Raw genomic sequence first — 20,017 nt, 5'->3', positions numbered from 1 at the left:
TTGAGTGTCATCTCTCAAGCTTTAATCCCAGACCTCAAAGCCGGACCTCGGTGGGCTGGGGTTTTTCCGGAGCCGTGGGGTGTCACATCCCTCCTAGGAGAGGGATGGAGTGGGGCTGCCCGGGGGTGGACCTCGGGGTGACTCATGGGCCAGACACCAGCCCTTTCCCTCGCCTCTGGAGAGCCAGAGTCATCCCTCCGTGTCATCCCTCCGGCCCCCGGGAGAGCCGCCCGCATCCCGAGGGGTTGAGCATCCTGAGAGTGTTCTGCGCCCTTCCGAGGAGGAACCCGCCTTAATCACATTTTCCCCTTGGAAACTGGCTCTGGACTGTCCTAATGCAGATGTTTAAGTGTTTTTGAAATGCCGATGTTGTCAAAAGGCAGATGTTTAGAAGCTGAACTACTTCCCTTGCGTGTATCCCTCGTGGAAAGCCGGGAGAGGCTCAGACTCGCTGTTTCTCCAAGGAAAGGGCTATTTCTGTGTCCAAGCTTTTTCCATGTGTTGTGCATTCAATTATTAAAAAAAAACCCTTTCCAGACCAGGGAAAGGCAGCAGTTAGAGAAATGAGATGAAGTCACCTTAAAGCTGCCTGTACCTCAATGGCCAAAGCTGAGTTCTGGGGCCCCCAGTTCCAGAAGGACTGGGAACTGCTGGAGAGAGTCCAGCGGAGGCTACGAAGATGATGAGGGGCCTGGAGCATCTCTCTGCTGAGGAAAGGCTGAGGGACCTGGGGCTGTTCAGCTGGAGAAGAGCAGACTGAGAGGGGATCTCATCCATGCTGAGCAATAGCTAAAGGGCAGGTGGCAAGATGATGGGGCCAGACTCAGTGGTGCCTGGGGACAGGACAAGGAGCAACGGGCACAAACTGGAACATGGGAAATTCCATCTCAACATGAGGAGGAACTTCTTTCCTGTGAGGGTGGCAGAGCCCTGGAAGAGGCTGCCCAGAGAGGTGGTGGAGTCTCCTTCTCTGGAGACATTCAAACCCCCCTGGACACGTTCCTGTGGGACCTGCTCTGGGTGGACCTTCTCTGGACGGGGTCACCGGTACCGAGCATGCACATCCCGGGCACGTTGGGTGCTCAGCTCTGTTCCCTCCACATCAGATGCACTTTAAAAATCCATTCCTGCTTTAATTGTTGTTTGTTGGCACATCTTGCTAGGCTCTCCCGCAGGATACCTTGGAGAAGGGTGGGAGGATGTGCTGTGAGCTCGCAGGGGATTTCTCTTCCTTTATCTTTTGGGCTGGTTTCTGCAGCCATGGGTCTGGGCCATTTGTGCTTGGCAAGCTCCAGCAGGGACCATCAGTCCTTCCCTCCCTTCCCTTTGCGGCGCGACCGCCTACGTGCTGAGAAATAATTCCCTGGGATCTGTCCTTGGCTGGAGCAGGGACCCGGGCGCTGCTCCCTCCCCGCAGCCATGGGCTTCGGGAGCCCCCGGAGCTGGGCTTTTCCTGCCCCAGTTTCACCTTGTGGAAAAGTGAAACCTGAAATTGCTCCATATTGAATTTACCTCTAGGAACGCGATGTCCCCGAGGAGCACAGAGTGGGCACTGGATAACGAGGCATCTATTTATCAGGTGGCGTAACAGCACAGAGGGGCCTTTACACATTTTCAGACTTAAAAAAAAAAAAAAAAAGCTTGTTTTCCTCTATTTTTATATCTGGCAAACTTAAACTGTTACTAAGTGAGAATGACTTCTGGTTTCTCTGCCGTTGGAAAGCAGTTGTGTACAGGCGGCTGGCCGGCTGGCTGCGGGCTCCTCTTCAAATTCATCCAATTTGGGTCTCTCTTGGTAGTTTTTGGAATTTCGGAGAGCTGCTGGAGCGTGGGTAATGCAAATAATTCCAGCATTTCTTCAGTTTGCTTGCATCCTCCTTTTTCCAGAGGGCTGTCTGTATTAGTGTGCAGCTGGCACAGAGCCATCTCCTCCAACAACTTCCCTATTTTTAGACCATTGTAATGCGAGTGAAGATCAAACCCTCTGCTCATATCGTGCTATAAAGTGAATTGTGGAAAAGATCGTGGGGATTGAATGTCTGGCAGTAAAATGCCAACATGAAGAAACATCTGTTGGTGGTGCTGGGAGCATGGGAGGAACCGGGGAGTGCCTCGGTGTTGGGGGTCACAGCATCATTTCCCTACCTGGGGGACTGTGTCCAGCTCTGGAGTCCTCAGCAAAGAAAGGACATGGGACCTGTTGGAGTGGGGCCAGAGGAGGCCACGGAGATACTGGGAGGGCTGGAGCCCCTCTGCTGGGAGGACAGGCTGAGAGAATTGGGGGGGTTCAGCCTGGAGAAGAGAAGGCTCCGGGGAGACCTTAGAGCCCCTTCCAGTCCCTCAAGGGGCTCCAGGAAAGCTGGGGAGGGACTCTGGATGAGGGAGGGGAGCCATAGGAGGAGGGGGAAGGGTTTGACACTGACAGAGGGGAGATGGAGATGAGATGTGGGGAAGAAGTTCTTTGCTGTGAGGGTGGTGAGAGCCTGGCCCAGGTTGCCCAGAGAAGCTGTGGCTGCCCCATCCCTGGAGGGGTTCAAGGCCAGGTTGGAGGGGGCTTGGAGCAACCTGTTCTGGTGGGAGGTGTCCCTGCCCAGGGCAGGGGGTGGCACTGGGTGGGCTTTAAGGTCCCTTCCAACCCAAACCATGCTGTGATTCTGTGATATTGCAGCCATGAGAAGGGACAGTCCCTGGGAACCCCCGCAGGAGCGTGGGTTCTCCTCGCTAGTCATCCCTGGAGCCCATAATCATCTACACAAACCTGTCTTATTTCTGTAGGGTTTTTAATGTAATCCTGTGATACTAGTGAGGTCGTCACTCAGCGCTTGAGCCACTAATATCAGAAATGATGTACCAGGCTCCAGACTGTCTTTAAGATCTGTGAAGGAAAGGTTAATGTGGAGCACGTCATGAAGACATGCTCTGATGTGGTCCTTGTGAGATGAAGTTTCATCTCTCCGAATGAGACAGATTTAGATCTACCTATTTCTACCTTTTATTGTTGGGAAATTGCGGAGAATCTTGATTAATGTGTGTGGAGGAACTGAATGATTGCTTTCCTCAAAGATGTTGGCATCTGGGAGGCTGAGCACAGGTTTGCAGTAGCTTTTTCTCCTCCTTCCTTGCATGTGTTCTTCCTCTTCTGCCGGGGCTCAGCCTTGAAGAATTAAAATGCTTTAGACTCTCTCAGTGCTTCCAGACGTAAAAACTGCCTTGAGTGTCAGCCTCTGGCCTCCTGCTCACTCCTCCCAGCTGCTGTTTTGATGGTAAATAGCACGATTTTAAACCACCTTGCTTTTATCTTGAAGCCAAGCGTGGTGGAACACGAGCTGCTGGTTCTCGACGTGTCTGTGTGTGTGGGCACGTTCCCGGCCTGTAGCCTTCAGTGGTGTCGGTGCTGGGCACGAAAAGGGCCACACACACACACCCAGATTGTCTGTTCAGCCTCTGAGGGTTTGGTATTAATGTGATTAAGTTACGAATCTTCTTAAAATTCAGTTCTCTGCCAAGCACTGTCCTTATTTATGTCTCTTGGACAGTGGGGACTGCAAATGAAAGGCTGAGATTGAACTGGGGTGGGAATGTCCGTGTGTAAATCATAGAATCACAGAATGGTTTAGGTCGGAAGGGACCTTAAAGCCCACCCAGTGCCACCCCCTGCCCTGGGCAGGGACACCTCCCACCAGACCAGGTTGCTCCAAGCCCCCTCCAACCTGGCCTTGAACCCCTCCAGGGATGGGGCAGCCACAGCTTCTCTGGGCAACCTGGGCCAGGCTCTCACCACCCTCACAGCAAAGAAGTCCTTCCCCACATCTCATCTCCATCTCCCCTCTTTCAGTGTCAAACCCTTCCCCCTCCTCCTAGGGCTCCCCTCCCTCATCCAGAGTCCCTCCCCAGCTTTCCTGGAGCCCCCCCTTTAGGGACTGGAAGGGGCTCTAAGGTCTCCCCGGAGCCTTCTCTTCTCCAGGCTGAACCCCCCAACTCTCTCAGCCTGTCCTCCCAGCAGAGGGGCTCCAGCCCTCCCAGCATCTGTGTATATATGTACACATACACATATATCTATGTATTTTATCTTGAAGGATCTTTGTACAAAACTATTTTAATGGGAGGCGTTACCCTGGCCCAGGGACTGATGGAAATTCAGAGGGAAGTTCTAATCCGTTGGCCTGGAAGGGCACACACTGCTATTATCTCCTGCCTGTTTCATACGTGATGGCAGCAGCAACATTGGGATTACAAAGATGAAATAATGAAAGCTGGTTTTGTTGGCTTTAATCCCAAGCATTCCGCTTGGTTTTATGGCCTCTGAAATGAAGTTTGCAGTTCTCTTTAGCCGGGCCAAGTTCAACCTTCTGTTCCCATTTATCTGGTTTGCTGGTCTCCTAAATAGCGGATCTGAGATGGCAAATTGGTGTTGGATGGAAACCTCGCTGGCGGCTGCCGCGGGAAGGAGCACAGTATCAAGCTGGATGGAACAGATCACATGGGTGAAAAAAAAATGCTCAGAAAGATCTTGGTGCATCCACATCAGCTGCGTAACAGAGCCATCTCCAGATACTGTAAACGGCAAGTCTAAACCACAGAGACCATCCATGCCCCTTCCCATCCTTTTGGAGGAGTGTGCCACCACCTCTTCCCAGCAGAAATATAACTGGAAAAGGTGACCAATACACAGGACACGCAGCGCTTGAAAGACTCGTCCTTACTCGTAGACATGATTCAGCTTCCCTTCATGAAGACCACATTTATTCTGGAGCTGAACTTCAAAGCCCATGGAGAACTGATGTGTCTTTGCAGCCCATTCCCCGAACAGGCAAGTCCTGGTGTCACACAGACTGTTCCTGGTGAAATGTGATGGGTGTTGATGTTGTGTATGATGCCTTCTGCGTCCTTGCAAGACAGAGCACACGTGGTGTCCGCTCATGCGGTGACGCAGCCCCAGTGGAATGTGTCTGTCTGTCATCTCAGATCTGCAGAGGCATTTCTGACCTCCTGAGCTCAGGAACGTGCCACGGCATGCATCCTGGCAGCTTGCAAGCATGAGCTATTGGCAGTGAGAGCATGGTTCTGTAGCCATCTTCTAATGCTTCTCCATGACCAATGGTTCTGTAGCCATCTTCCAATGCTTCTCCACCGCGGGTGGTTCTTGAGACATCTTCCAGCGCTTCTCCACGACCAGTGGTTCTGTAGCCACCGTCCAACACTTCTCCATGACCAATGGTTCTGTAGCCATCTTCCAACGCTTTTCCAACAGCTGTGGCTCTCAGAGTTTGGTGATCTATGAGAAGAGGCCAGATTGTAGCATGCACATGCTTGTTTCAGAACATGTTCCTCTTTCAGAGCCTTCCCTGGGATCTGCGCCTGGTAAATAGCAGGATTTTACATCTGGTAGAGCTGGTACAGACTTGCCTGGGGTTTTTAAAGCATGTTTACGTGTTGCTGCTTGGCAGCTTCAACTGTAACTCTTGATTTCGTGAACTTGCTCAGTTATGGCACCTAAATAAGTCCATTCCAGCCCCATTTCCTTCTTGCAGCGATGAGCTCTTGGCAGCAAGAGCATATTTAAAAGCAGTTACTCCCCGTGCTCCTGCAAGTTGGTGCTTTGGTAAAGGCAGACAGAAGGCAGTGGTGCTGCAGGGTGTGCGTGTGGAGGGGAGGGCTTCAAAAGTTTTAACGTAGAATGACTTAAGTTAAACAATACATATGAAAAACATCAACTGCATCCGCATTTCTGAGGTTCCTGGTCGTCCCTTTTTCCAGCAAGGCCATCACAGCTAAACTTCAATTTTTTTCTTATTACTCTGGGACCCCCAACTTATCTTTTAAGAGCAGAGGATCCCATGAATGGGCAATTGTGAAGTGATTTGGGCTTTTGGTGATGCATTTTGACCTTTCCTTGCCTCCTCCCTTCCCGTCCCACCCAAAGACCTCTGTGGCCCTTTTTCTTTATTTCCTATGACATCTCTCTGGTAGAACACGTCTTTGTTAGAGGCACATTCTGGGCCTTTTTAGTCAAGATGTTGGGCTTCGATGTTTGGGGATGGTGAACCTACAGCCATAAGAAACCTAAGGTTATGTTGATAGACGACTTCTGCTGTCATATCTAAATGAACAAAATGTACCATCAGCTGCATGGTTTCTCCTTTACACAGTTCATTTAACCATATACAGTTGTATACTTTTTTTTTTTCAGTGATTTTTCTGTAAAAAGCACTGTTTCAATGTTGATGTAAAGCAAATCCTATGATGCAATGTAGTTGTTTCCTGAAGCAGAAGGACCTATTGCATTGCCTGCAGACAGTCCATGGTGAAACCTCTCTTACTGTCCCTCTGCCAGCCTGTGGTGGAGAGGCTGCTGGGTGGCTTTTAGGCTTATTCTCTGTCTCTGCAGCTCTCTAGATTCTAGTTTTATATGATTACTGTTTCTAATGCTACATGAATAAATAATGCTCCTCACCCGCAATCGTAACATAAGCCGTGATATGTTGTGATATGACATAAGTCATGCTATGTTAGAAAGACATCAGACCTTCATGACTAGTAAAAGATTTTTTTCTTCTCTACTAGAGAGGAGATAAATGTTTTGAAAAAAGGGTAATTTGGTCTGTATTATTTGAAATGCAAAAACTTCCATTCCCCGCCGTAACTGTGTGCCTCTCAGAGGTCCTTTCAGGTCCTTTCAGTGTCTGGAGGCTCTCCCACCCTTCTGATGTTCTGTACTGTTCCTCTCCTCTCTAACCAGCCTGATGTCTCCTTGCTCTTGCAGAAGAGAATGCAGAAGTTACCCTGGATGTGTCATTAGCGTATCGCGATGACATGTTTGACGACTGGGAAGAAATAGCGCACGCAATAGAGATCAGGAAGCTGAAATGCACCTTTGGCTCGCCAAAAGTAAGGTGTTCTGATGACGCTGGAGGTGGGGAGGTGTGGGAGTGTGGTGGGAGTTGTCCTCTTCCTTTCCTTCATGGTGCTTCCTAGAAGCTCTTGTTGTTCAGTCATGACTTTGAAAGCTTTCTCTTTGCTCAAAGTCTTTGAAAACCTGATGAGCTCCATATGCAAGTGGTTCTGTTTGGTGATACAAGAGAAGGGGATGAAGTTGAAGGTAGACTTAGAACTGTGAGGAAGAAAAGGTGTGAGGTCAACACACAGATCCAGGTGCAAGCAGAGTTGTCCTCTGCAGCTGGAACTTGAATGCTTTGAGATCTGTGTACCCCAAACCATCCTAGAGAACATGGACCTTTCCATCGTGCACTTCCGTGATGGATAAAACCTTGTTCTTCAGGAGTGGTGAGGAAACAGCCCACCAGGGACACTGCAGCGCTCAAAGAACCTGGAGAGGTGGGGTGAGAGTTTCTTAAAATAACTTCTCAACGCCTCAGGCTACAAAGCTTAGGAGCAGAGAGCACAGCCGGCAGTGAGAACAGAGCATCTTGTTTAAAGATGTTCCTTTTTGTGCTGCAGACGGTAATTCCTGTGCTTAAATGAATCTGGTGTCTCTTCACCGTGCCACGTTTTTGCAGCTCTGTGCCTTGTTTCTCCCATCTCACAGTCCCTTTCAGCAACCCCCTCGTGTCCCCGGTGACACCCGTACTCGTCTGTACGGCCACATCTACCCAGTAAGCACGTACGAGGCGCAGAGGAGAGTATTGCTCGTAAAACAGAACTTAAGAAACTTCACATCAAGACGTGCGTGAGAGGGTTGCGTGTTTTGTGTTGGTTCAAGTTGTGCTTGCTGAGGGAGGAAACTTCAATCCCAAAGCAGCCTTTCATCTCCAAAGGCTCCCTTGACTTTAAATGTATTTAAGAGCCTGAGACATGAACCTACTTGAGGTCAAACGCTATTGACTCAATGACCCCAAACAATCAAAAAGGTCCCCAAACCGCTGATGTTCTCCAGACTTGGACAGACTTTCACCAAGGGAAGACTGGAATTAGCCAGCAGGCTCTGGGTGCTAGCAGTGGTCCCAGTGTTAGGGCTTTTGCAGACCCTCACCGTGGAAGTCCATTCAAGGCTGATGGACGTCTTGCTGCTCTGTGCCCTTTCCAGACCCTGGAGTCTGAAGGCCGTCACTACGACTGTGACTTCCTTCCCTTCATGGAGATTGGCAGTGTGGCCCACAAGTACTACCTCATCAACATTCGTCTGCCTGTGAACGAGAGGAAGGGCATTAACGTGGGCATCGGGGAGATCAAGGATATCCGCCTCGTGGTAAGTAGCCACCGTGCTCCTGTCCGTGATGTCTGCCCAGGGGCTGCTGCAGCTCCTTCTTGGTCTTCTCTTTGCTCCACAGCAAGGTCCTACACTTCATCGCGCATAGCTCCTACCTGCAAATGTGACTTTCCTCCTTCCTGAAGGATCCCCTCTTCTGAGGACCAAGTTCTCCTCAAGCCTTGAGCAGTGCCACCCTCCTGCACTGCCTGGTGGCCACCTTCAGAGCTGGGCTCTTCCTACAGGTCCCCTGTGTCCTTTCCTCCCCACCGCAGTCTGGCTCGGGTCAAGGTCCTCCACCTGATCAAGCCCTGCCTCTGGTGGAGAGGAGCTAAGAAGGAACAGAACAGCAGGGCTCAGGGGGGACCTGCTGTGTCCTGGAGTTGGCTGTCACCACACAGATGTTCAGGAGGGCTGTCACCTGTCCCTGCTCCTGCCCTCCCCTGAGGCTTTCCCAGCTGGAAAACCTCCCATCCCCGTCCCTCTCAGCAGAAGCAGGGAGCCAGCCGGCTGTGGTGGCTGCAGACAGCAGTGGGAGGGCCTGTGTCTGGAGAAATCCATTAATTTGGCTGATGCGTTTCCCACTGGTGGTGACTCGGCTTCGGGAGGATCTCGTTACTTGTCTGAGAGCAATTTAGCCAGTTTTTTCCGTGCTGTGTCAGAGGAAGGACATGGACCTGTTGGAGCAGGGCCAGAGGAGGCCATGGAGATACTGGGAGGGCTGGAGCCCCTCTGCTGGGAGGACAGGCTGGGAGAGTTGCGGGGGTTCAGCCTGGAGAAGAGAAGGCTCCGGGGAGACCTTAGAGCCCCTTCCAGTCCCTCAGGGGGCTCCAGGAAAGCTGGGGAGGGACTCTGGATGAGGGAGGGGAGCCCTAGGAGGAGGGGGAAGGGTTTGACACTGAAAGAGGGGAGATGGAGATGAGATGTGGGGAAGAAGTTCTTTGCTGTGAGGGTGGTGAGAGCCTGGCCCAGGTTGCCCAGAGAAGCTGTGGCTGCCCCATCCCTGGAGGGGTTCAAGGCCAGGTTGGAGGGGGCTTGGAGAAACCTGGTCTGGTGGGAGGTGTCCCTGCCCAGGGCAGGGGGTGGCACTGGGTGGGCTTTAAGGTCCCTTCCAACCCGGACCATTCTATAATTCTGTGATGCTAAACCCTGCACAGCTCTTCATTCCACCTTTGTTTTCCTCAGGGCATCCATCAAAATGGAGGCTTTACCAAAGTCTGGTTTGCCATGAAGACCTTCCTCACCCCCAGCATTTTAATTATCATGGTGTGGTACTGGAGAAGGATAACGCTGATGACACGCGCTCCTGTCCTGCTGGAGAAGTGAGTAGGGGCTCGCACGCTGGCGAAGGTGACTCTCAAGCAAGAGGACCCTGACACAGGTGGTCGCTGCTCCCAGGCAGAGCCCATGTTTGGGGAGACAGGGGTGGTCCACCCAGGCACACTGGGAGCAGGAGACATCTGTAGCTTCTCCTTTCTTTCCCATTAAGCCCATAGAAAATGAATAGCTTCATTTGGCCATGGGGCTTAGCCCCAGAGGGTTTGCTGGCAGAAGGTGACACCCCACCACCCAAACAGCACCAGATTTTCTTCTGTTGCTCTTCATGCACAGCTTTGGTTCTGGGGCTCTGTGTCATTGCTTTGCAAACTGGAAAGAGATGGTTTTTCTGCCTCTCCAGGGTCATCTTTGCTCTGGGGATTTCCATGACGTTCATTAACATCCCCGTGGAGTGGTTTTCCATCGGGTTTGACTGGACATGGATGTTGCTCTTCGGAGACATACGACAAGGCATTTTCTATGCCATGCTCCTGTCCTTTTGGATCATCTTCTGCGGCGAGCACATGATGGTGGGTACAACCCAGAAGGGAAGGTGGTTTCCAGCCCCTGGGACTTTGCACCAGGTGAGAGGACTTCAAGCTAACTCGCTTTTCCTTTTTCTCCTCCTCTTCCCCACCTCTTGACCTTCTTATTAGGACCAGAACGAGCGGAATCGTCTCTCGGGGTACTGGAAGCAGGTTGGACCCATAGCTGTTGGCTCCTTCTGCCTCTTCATCTTCGACATGTGCGAGAGGTAGGTACAACGCTGCTCCCCATGCACCTCCCGTGGTTGGATGCACAGCTTCATCTCGGGAAGCGAGGAGAGGCTCTGGGGAGCACACTGAAGCCTGTTGGCATTTCCCAGCAGCCTATCTTGTCCTGTGGGACCATAAAGAAACGCTTCTCACCTCATCTCCTCCTCACCCGCATGGGAAAGCAGCGTGGCTGGCTCTTCCCAGGCTGTAGGACACACGTGGGGCTCTCGGAGCTTGTTGGCTTCTGTGGCAACTCGGTGTTTTCTCTCCTCCTTGCAGGGGGGTGCAGCTGAAGAACCCCTTCTACAGCATCTGGACCACCGAAGTCGGCACGGAGCTGGCTGTATCCTTCCAGCCAGCTTGGGGAAGGCTTGGTTTCTGTTGGTAGGGAAGGGAGATGTTCCCCTCCTGCCAGACTCCTGCAGGGTCGGGGGAAACCTCCTTTTGGCAGAATGGGACTGGAGGGTGCGGCTTGAGTGCTGTGAGAGATGCTGGTGTTGTTTGGGAGAAGAAGACCTGGAGGTGGCTATCTCCAGGGACTGATGCTGCGCTCAGGGAAGTTGCTGGAGGACTGAACCTCTCCTCAAGATGTCAGAGATTTGGGGTGAGGCATGGCAGATTAGGGTCCTGGGTGTCATCATGAATACCCCAGAGCCCGTCCTGCTCCAGCTCTGCTCCCCCTTGTCCCCAGCTGTGGTAGCATCTACTCCAGGACTCTCCCTTTGCTGCCGTTCCTCGGGCAGGCGTTGCGGAGGCGTCTCCATGAATTGCTTTTCCAGGCCCAGCTGGAAGGGCTTGCTTTCACTGCTGTTAATTTTGATTGCCAGCCTGCAATTAATGCGATTAGTCCCCCTCCGGCAGCATCCAGCCCTCTCGCAGGAGCCTCTCCGGAGATCGCGCCAGTTGGCCACAGCAGATTTTGGTGGGTTGTCCCTCCTGGCTGCCTGCTGGAAGTTTAATTATGATCTTTGGGATGATATTAAAATAACTGCATCGCCTGGATAATGTTTGCTGCTGTTTCTGTCCAGCTCGTGCCATTTTCTCTTAACCTGCGCTGCCCAGATGGCCTTTATTATAGTCGCGGGAATCTGCCTGTGCCTCTATTTTCTCTTCCTGTGCTTTATGGTCTTCCAGGTGTTCAGAAACATCAGCGGGAAGCAGTCCAGCCTCCCCGCCATGAGCAAGGCTCGCCGCCTTCATTACGAGGTAACTTCCCTCCTCGTTACGTAGATTCTTGATCTTTAGAATGCATTATTGACCTTAAAGTCTACTATCCTGAGATCTTCTCTGTCCTGAATTGGAAGATCTGGTCTATATTGGCTTCCTTGGGTTGCTCAAATCCCTTAAATGCTTTAAATGCTTTTTTGTTTGATTGTCATGTCTTCTTTATTTGGGTCTTTAGTCCCAGTGAAGTATTTTTCAGCTGTCAGGAGGGTATGTCAGCCACCTCTCCTTCTTATGAGTCGTTGCCATCTCCCAACTTACTGAATGGTGTTGGAGGACAGAAGAAAATTGGCCCAACTCTTGTTTGAATTACTATGGAGTCTAAACCCATCAGGTCCCCATACCTCTGTTTTGCTCCTTCTGTAACATTAATAATTGTATTTAGTGGAAAGTATTACTAAAACCACCCTGTTTTTCACAGAATCACAGGCTGATATAGGGTTGGAAGGGACCTCTGGAGATCATCCAGTCCAACCCCCTGCCAGAGCAGGTCCACCCAGAGCAGGTTGCACAGGAATGTGTCCAGGCGGGTTTTGAATGTCTCCAGAGAATGTCTCCACCACCTCTCTGGGCAGCCTCTTCCAGGGCTCTGCCACCCTCAAAGTGAAGAAGTTCCTCCTCATGTTTAGGTGGAACTTCTTGTGTTCAAGTTTGTGCCTGTTCCCTCTTGTCCTGTCCCTGGGCACCACTGAAAAAAGACTGGCCCCATCCCCCTGACACCCACCCTTGAAGTATTTATAGGCATAAATTCAGGTGTGAATTCAGATTTATGGGGTTGTCTTTCCCTAACCAAGTCACTGGAGGCAAACTGTCCCATCGGGATCAAAACGTGACGTGTTGGCCCCATTATCCCCGTTTTTAGCCCATGATTTTGTACGTTGTTTCTGTCCTCACCATCTTTAGCTGCTGCTAAACACGAGGAGCTGGCTTTAAGTGGTGTTTCCGTGGGTGTGTAAATATTTATTGCTGATGTTGTTCTGTTGAAAAGATGGTCACTTTTAATTTAAGTAAGTCCATTATCACCCGTCAGGAACGCACATAAAAATAAAAAAGAAAATGGGACATGAGAGAATGAAGAAGATATTGAACATTTTTTTTTTCCACATTTCCCTTTAGCAAGAGGCACGGGATTTCAGCTCGTCTTGTAGAGCCCGCTGCGGCCGCGCTCTACGTACAAACATCTGGCAAACATGAAGAGTTAAATTAATAGTCACTTGTTGTCATAGTGTGGCACAGCAATTACGCACACGCTGACATTTCCACCAAAATTCCAGAAACAGGTTAAAAAAAACAACAGACACACACAAAAAAAAAAACCCACAACCAAAAACAAAAGAATTTTTGAGTAAAAATGTAAAACTAGCGCAAGCAAGTACGGTTTGCCGTCAGATTCCCAATCAAGTCATTCTTGAGCCATAATTTGTCTTAGAATGGACATTTTTTCCAGAATAGCCGGCCTAGTTTTGACGTGCGTTGGGAATTGTGCAGGGTTCCAGCCAGGCAGAGCCTGGAGATGAGTGTGAGTGTGGTACCAGGTCCCGCGCTGCGGAAACCCTGCGGAAACCTCTTGCGGAGCCGTGTTTGTTTTACCGAAGCTCCTGGCTCACACCGATCTGCCTCCTCCTGGGGAAATCCGGCGGCAGGAGCGAGTGTAACGGGAAGCCGGGGCTGCCCAGACGCGCACAGCCCGCTCGGGGCGCGCGGGAGGAATGCAGACGTGTGGGGAGCGGAGAAGATGGGCCGTCCCGAAGACGGCGCAGAGGAGTGGGTGGAGGTTGTTTTGCTTTGGGGTTTCGTGGGTTGGACCCTTTTTTTTTTTTTCCCTTTTTTTTTTTTTTTATACTGTGTCTTGCATATGCTAAAAACAAAAATGGGTTTTGTGGGTTCTGTTAATGTGTCCAGTGACGTTTCTCTCGAAACAGGGGCTGATTTTTAGGTTCAAGTTCCTGATGCTCATCACCCTGGCTTGTGCGGCGATGACGGTCATCTTCTTCATCGTCAGCCAGGTGAGGGACCAAACTGGGCTCCATCAGCCCTCGATTCCGTAGCCACTCAACCTGCCGTTTGGACAAGGCATGCCTGTTATAATATTTGATAATAAGATTTGATAAGAAGTTGCTTTTTAAGGAGTTGTTTTCATTTCTTGGAAGCACGGCCATAAAACTGCTGAGGCCGAAGCCTTGACAAAGGCCTTTGGCTCAGGGTAGGGTTTGGGGCTCTGCTGTTTGAAGTATCAGCCAAGAGGGTTTTAGTCATTTCTGAGAACTCAGCAAGAGGAAAATCTTCTGTTCCCATTGAAAATAAACAAAAAAGCCGGTGGCTTTGTATGCCCACGGAGCAATAGCAGAATCCAGCCTTCCCTGGGTTGGCTTTTGTGGTGTCTCTACCCGATTACGCTGAGCTCCAACGCAGTCTCGGCACAAATGAGTTTATATTGCTACCGAAACGTGCTTTGATGATGTACTCCAAGTGACTTTTCAGCTTGCATCTGTTCCAAAGTTGTCGTTCCTGGTTGTTCTTCAGTACAGGCAGCTTTGTAGCCTTGGGAGAGCTGCGGGTGCAGCCTCACAAGCCCAGTTTTGCAGAGTTTTTAGGGGTGCAGGAGCGGTTTCTCCCTCACCTCACCTCTTACGCTTTGGGGTATGTGGTAGGTCTCATCACAAACTACAGCAGCAGATGGTTTTGCTCTTAAAAATCCATTACACTGAAGGAATGGTTTGAGAAATGGCAGTTGGATTCATTATTGAGTGCTGGTGACCATAACCATCGTCACCTATGGGCATAACGCAAACAGTCTTCCCCAACTACTCTTGGTTTAGCTTTCGTCTTTCCCCCTTATTTCTCTTTCTTCAACGGAAAGCCAACGTCTCGGTGGGAACAGTCTGCCTGTCCTCGAGCCATATTAATATTGATGGTTGAAGTAATATTAATATTGATGATATTTTCCTAAATCTTGACAAATCCCTGCCCGTTCTAAGGGCTGCTGCTCTCAGCCGAGGCGTCTCTCGTAGGCGGAAGCAGGAAGGCGGCGTTCAGCGCATTAGCTCTTCGCATTATTCATGCCGGTTTTCCCTCTATAAAAGGTCTATTTATAGAAGTCTAATAGAAGTCTAATTCCGTCTGTAGAAGACAGAACTGCTTGTCTCCTGGGTACTGCCCTTCATGTGGCAATCTTTGCTGAAGGCGTCGGTTACAGCAGGGATGTATCGCAGAATAGAGAGATTTTGTCACGTTTAAGAGTGATAAATCAAAGTTAAAGCAACCCTGATGCCAGCATTTTGTAAGGACCATTTTTTTTTTTTTTCTTGCGGATTAAGGCTAAAGAGGAGAATCCTCGCTCGAGTTCTGCGTCGCTGAATCCGTTCCACTCCATTTACTCCATCCCGTTGAATTGACGCTGTTCTTGTTGATTTACTCTTAAGTTAGTGCTTTAGGGGATCAATTCTGAATTTTTAAAGAATCTGGTCTCGCTGATCTACCCTGTTTTCTCCCGGGCAGGTGACCGAAGGCCACTGGAAGTGGGGGGACGTGACGATACAAGTCAACAGTGCCTTCTTCACCGGCATCTACGGCATGTGGAACCTCTACGTCTTTGCCCTGATGTTCCTCTACGCCCCGTCGCACAAGAATTACGGCGAAGACCAGTCGAACGGTAAATGCCTCTACACAATCCGATGGCTCTCAAGGGACGAAAGCGATATCAAGGGGGTGATTGATACCTTTGCTACCTTGTTTTTTTGGCCAAAGTTGCATGTTCAACACTTCAAAATGCTATGTAAATGATGGTTTGTTTTTTCGTGGCAGACGTTTTAATTACTGACAAGGTTAGACAGGTTTGAGATCTAGCCAAGGCTGTCTAGAACCTTCTAGATGGGTTTTTGTACTGTTTAGCATGGCCCAGTTGTAATTGTGTAGCTCAAATGGAGGGAGAGGGGAAGGAGAAAATAGAAATCTGGGCAATGCTGTTGGATTCCTTTATCAGTAGTCTTCAGCAGTGCAGAAATCATCCTTTGCTGATATTTAAATAACTAAATAAAAGCGTTTAGGGAAATCATAGAATGGCTTGGGTTGGAAGGGACCTTAAAGACCATCTAGTTCCAACCCCCTGCCCTGGGCAGGGACACTTCCCACTAGAGAAGGTCGACGTTGCATAGTCCATAGCTCAGGTACCTCCTGAAAGCCTGGAGGGAATAAAATGGATCCTTTGCTTTCTAATTGCCAAATACTTCATTGTGAGACCGGGCTGATGGAATAACGTCCTTCCTCAGGTGACCTGGGAGTGAACAGCGGGGAAGAGCTTCAGCTCACCACCACCATCACCCATGTGGATGGGCCAACGGAGGTTTACAAGCTGGCTCGCAAGGAGGCTCAGGAGTGACGCTGAGGTGGTGGCCTCAGCTGGGACCCAGAACTGGGCTGGAGGGCAGGGGGCAACACACCGCCTGGCAGGAGGACACCTCTCTGACCCAACGTCCTTCTCAAGCCCCCCACCCCCCTGATAGTGTCTTTTCACCGAGCAGTGACACGGAGCAGAACGTTTGTAAACTCTTTCCTATGGTGTAGTTCTTTCTGGGGGGAGGGATATGTACATTGTGTTACACTCCAGCACATAAAAACCTGCCAGAAAAGCATTTAAGGTTGCAAAGTCGCGTGTTCAGAAGGTGGGAAAGGGGCAGAGCTGACGCCGGGCAGTTTTTATTTGGCTCCCACGTGCCCGCGCATAAAGGAGCTCAGTTGGTGAGCACATACTCAGTATTTGGAGTTTTCTCCTTAAACAAGGTCTTGGTTGTGGGAGGGGGGGGTTGAAGTACAGCCTCATTGTAAAAACATTCAATTCCATCATCTATAACTGCACTGAAATGGTTTAAGTCTTGGGTACGGCCCCACAACTCTGCAGCAAACCTCCGTCGCTTGAACCAGACGCCGCTGGGGAAGGGAGTAGACTGTAATAAATAAGATTTAGCAGAAGCAGCGACATCGGTTTCTCGGTAGGCTTTGCAGCTTTTTGTTAAATGTAGAGGAATGTAAAAACTGGTTGTCTGAGCTGAGCTGCAGGAGAAAGGGGTACTCCTGTCCCCAGGTCCCAGAGGTCCCGGTCCCACCGCCAGCTCCTGCCTCTTCTCAGCCCCTTTGGCTTCCCTCCTTCTCGTTGTCCTCGTCCATCCTGCCTTTTTTGTTACGGATCCTTCATTTTTACGCTGTTTCTGTGCCATGGGAAGAAGGGAAAGGCCACGGGAGGGACAGTGTGTTCTCAGGTCCATGTCCACGAGCTCAGCAGGGGATTCCGGGCAATCCCGCTCCTCCTCGTGCTGCTGGGATGGAGCCTGCTTGGCCGAGCTGGATTCTTCCAGGGATTATCGAACTTGGAAAAAAGTCCCTTTGTCATGCACTAAGGTGCATATTGGCTTTTTGGAGGAAAAGCAGACGATGAGGTCGCTCACCCCCACGCTGTGCCTGGGCGGGTCGGCCTCTTGGCAGCACCAGGGGACTAGGAACCGGTATGGGATGGAGGAGTAAACTGGGACCATGCTGGGGACCAGTTAAGAGAAGTGTTGATGGTGTGTGCAGGAAGAAGCGTGGCTGCTCAGGGCACATCTCCTTCTAGGGCCTGGAGGATCCAGGGGACCTCATCACCTATAAATGTGTGTTAACTGCTAGTAACATGTAACTCAACCCCCCCAGTTTTGTCCCTAAAAGATAAGAATCTCTCTGTTGCTGAAGGGTCAGAGATCTGGGGAGAGGGGCGGGAGCTCCCAAAGCCACTGATGGTTCCCCTCTCACCATCCCTAGCATCTTGGTGACAAAACACAGCACCGCCTTCCTTTGCCTTTTGCATTCCCTTCCCTGAGATTCTTCCGACAAATCAGTACTTCCACTGGGATGAGGAATTCAAATAATTTCTCTGGATTTTCCCAGTCCCTCGGGGAATGAGGCCAGAAGGCCAGTGCTTGCCCCTCAGCCACGTGCAGGACCAGCCAGGGACCCCATCTGTCCCCTCACTGGCCTTTCCCAGGAGGGATTTCCCACAGGGACCTGCTGACTGTGTGGAAGGAATAGCACCAGGAGGTGCTGGGTTGTTACAATCCCAGTAAGAACGGCACTCTGTAAAGTGGCATTTTAAATAAAAAGAGGATAGCGTAGATAATCTCGCCTCCTTTTGGTTGCCAGGACCCCCAAGTTGTGTTCCATCGCATGGGTCTCCCATCAGGGTGCAGCACCCAGGGCAGACCCCATCTGCGGAAGCGTTGCCTTATTATTGTTAATTCAAGATAAATTCAAGATATTACAGCGTTTTCTTAAGAGCAAGCAATTCTGGTGGCCCCCCCACCGGGATGCCCAGCTCCCCCCTTAGCCCTGGCATGGTCTCGGCGCCAAGGAAGGCTGAAGGCTCAGGGTGAAGCCCCTGGTGATGCTGCATCCGAGCGTGTGGAGTCACCGCAGCACCGGAGCCATGCTGAACGCTGCTCGAGGGAGTAACTTTGGATCATTTTGGATACTTGAACTGCAATACTAGTCATTTTTTATAAGTTTGGGTTGGTTGTTTATTTTTTTTTTTGAAGTGGGATGGGTTGCCCCTGTACTGAAGAGAAATGTAGTTGAAAAGAAATAATTAAAAAAGGGGGGGGAGCACAATTACTGTTCCTGGCCCAGTGCTCGACTTTGCAACTTTAACGTCGCTTTTTACCTTGGATTCTTTGCGTGATATTTATGTTGTTCCCATAGGTGCGTCCGTGGTTTTTTTTACAGCGTAGTGTAGCGTTGCGTTTTGTAAAAGCTCCTTACAAATGGGGGGGGAGGGGGAGAGAGGAATTGCAGCTTTCAAACCAAATTTTGTGTCAAACACTAACAATTTGTTTACGGGGCGCGTGTCTGCGTGTGTGTGCGTATGGGGGGTTTTTTTTTTATTTCTTAATTCCTAAGCCCTACTCATATGTCTCAGAAATAGTCCCTGGGTCTTATTAAAATATATCCTTTTTTTTGTTTAGGCTGAGTTCCGGTTTTTACAGATTGCTTTAAGCAACCTGGGAAACGTGTAGTTTTTGTTAATTTAAATAAAATATACAATATTGTGGATGTATGGTGGGCCTGTCTGGGAAATCACAGCTTTTCTGCTGTGATTTTGTGTGCTTTTGTTTGGTGTTTTACTTCAGGCAGTGGCAGGTGGCGCAAGTTGCTGCTGGGGAAAACAGTTGGCTCACTCAGATGATTTTCTCCTGCATCTCTCTCCAAATTAATAGCTTTTTGACCTTTAAAGCCTTTGCTTTAGGAGCCATTTCTTCCTTGTCCCTGGAGCGTGGGTTGCAGCTCCCCTGGCCCAGCCGGAGTCTGATCCCACGGCGGGGCACAGCCATTGGGTTTTCCTTTGGGAAGTCCCCTGGATCTACCTGTCCCCTCTTGCCGGCCCCGGAGTGGCCACAGCTCGGCTGGGAACTTGGCACATTGGCTTTACCCCAGGATTTGAGCATCCTCCTCCATCTGTGCTGTATTCGAAGGCGCTGCCTCCCGCTGCTTCCCGCATTCTGGTCTATAATCCAGGGGGCGGAAAAATGGTTTCCCAAAGACTTGCGCGTTAAGGAGTCATGGAAAATGTGATGATGACAGATTGATTTCAATATGAATAGCTTGAAGTTCCCATCGTAATAGGAGCTGCCTTGATCAAGTGGCACGTGAGAGGGGACGGGGGGCTGGGGAGTTTGCCTAATTTAGGCAGAGCCCACCGCTGCGGCAGCCTCTGCCACGGCGAGGACCGAGGGCTGCCCAAAGGCAAAGGAGAGGCATCACAGCGCTTCCACGATCTAATGAATTTCAAAAGAGCAAATTCATGAATTTTAAGTAACTGTAAAACCACTGTCACCCTCCCACACGGCTTCTCTTCCCAAGATTTCTCTTCTTTAGGCTCTTTGCCCTGGCAGGGCTTTGCTGCCCTCTGCTGCCAGCAGATCACGGCTTCCAGCCAGAGGAAAATAGAAAATAAATCACTAAAAATGTGGGAAATTTGCTTAGGTTTCTAAGTTCCCATTACCTGCAAGGTGTTGCTCAGGCTCCAAGCTGTCCCAGGAGCTTCGTGGTTCTGTGCCACCGGGCAGGGACACGGTGAGAACTGGAGAGGAATGGGAACAACTGCCTGAGAGTTTCTCTAAGAGGTATGTGGTGGAGTTACGAGCAGAAGGAGTAAGAGAAGGGAAATGGGTCGTGATAGACCTTTGGGGGTGAGCTGGGGACCATGGCTCTCGAGGCCAGCAAATGGTCTTTGGCTGGAACAGTTTGACTGGTTTTAGAATCACACAATGGTTTGGGTGGGAAGGGACCTTAAAGCCCACCCAGTGCCACCCCCTGCCCTGGGCAGGGACACCTCCCACCAGACCAAATTGCTCCAAGCCCCCTCCAACGTGGCCTTGAACCCCTCCAGGGATGGGGCAGCCACAGCTTCTCTGGGCAACCTGGGCCAGGCTCTCACCACCCTCACAGCAAAGAACTTCTGCCCCACATCTCATCTCCATCTCTCTTCTTTCAG

General features: G+C 50.5%; 1 protein-coding gene across 2 annotated transcripts in view; it reads left to right on the top strand.

The window, feature by feature from the left end:
• WLS (Wnt ligand secretion mediator) overlaps positions 1-18,574 on the top strand; it is a 36,332-nt gene extending 17,758 nt beyond the window's left edge. For both annotated transcript variants that reach the window (XM_074152100.1, XM_074152102.1), the window contains 10 exons: positions 6,764-6,888; positions 8,045-8,206; positions 9,392-9,528; positions 9,885-10,053; positions 10,180-10,277; positions 10,558-10,621; positions 11,341-11,484; positions 13,425-13,508; positions 15,001-15,154; positions 15,771-18,574. In XM_074152100.1, coding sequence (XP_074008201.1) covers positions 6,764-6,888; positions 8,045-8,206; positions 9,392-9,528; positions 9,885-10,053; positions 10,180-10,277; positions 10,558-10,621; positions 11,341-11,484; positions 13,425-13,508; positions 15,001-15,154; positions 15,771-15,880 — 1,247 coding nt within the window. In that variant the 3' untranslated portion in view covers positions 15,881-18,574. The remainder of the gene's footprint in view (positions 1-6,763; positions 6,889-8,044; positions 8,207-9,391; positions 9,529-9,884; positions 10,054-10,179; positions 10,278-10,557; positions 10,622-11,340; positions 11,485-13,424; positions 13,509-15,000; positions 15,155-15,770) is intronic.
• Positions 18,575-20,017: the final 1,443 nt, after the last annotated feature.

The sequence above is a fragment of the Numenius arquata genome, chromosome 8 (assembly GCF_964106895.1).
Source record: "Numenius arquata chromosome 8, bNumArq3.hap1.1, whole genome shotgun sequence".
Lineage (NCBI taxonomy): Eukaryota > Metazoa > Chordata > Aves > Charadriiformes > Scolopacidae > Numenius > Numenius arquata.
The sequence above is the reverse complement of the archived record's forward strand: the minus strand, read 5'-3'. Positions and strand labels throughout refer to the sequence as shown.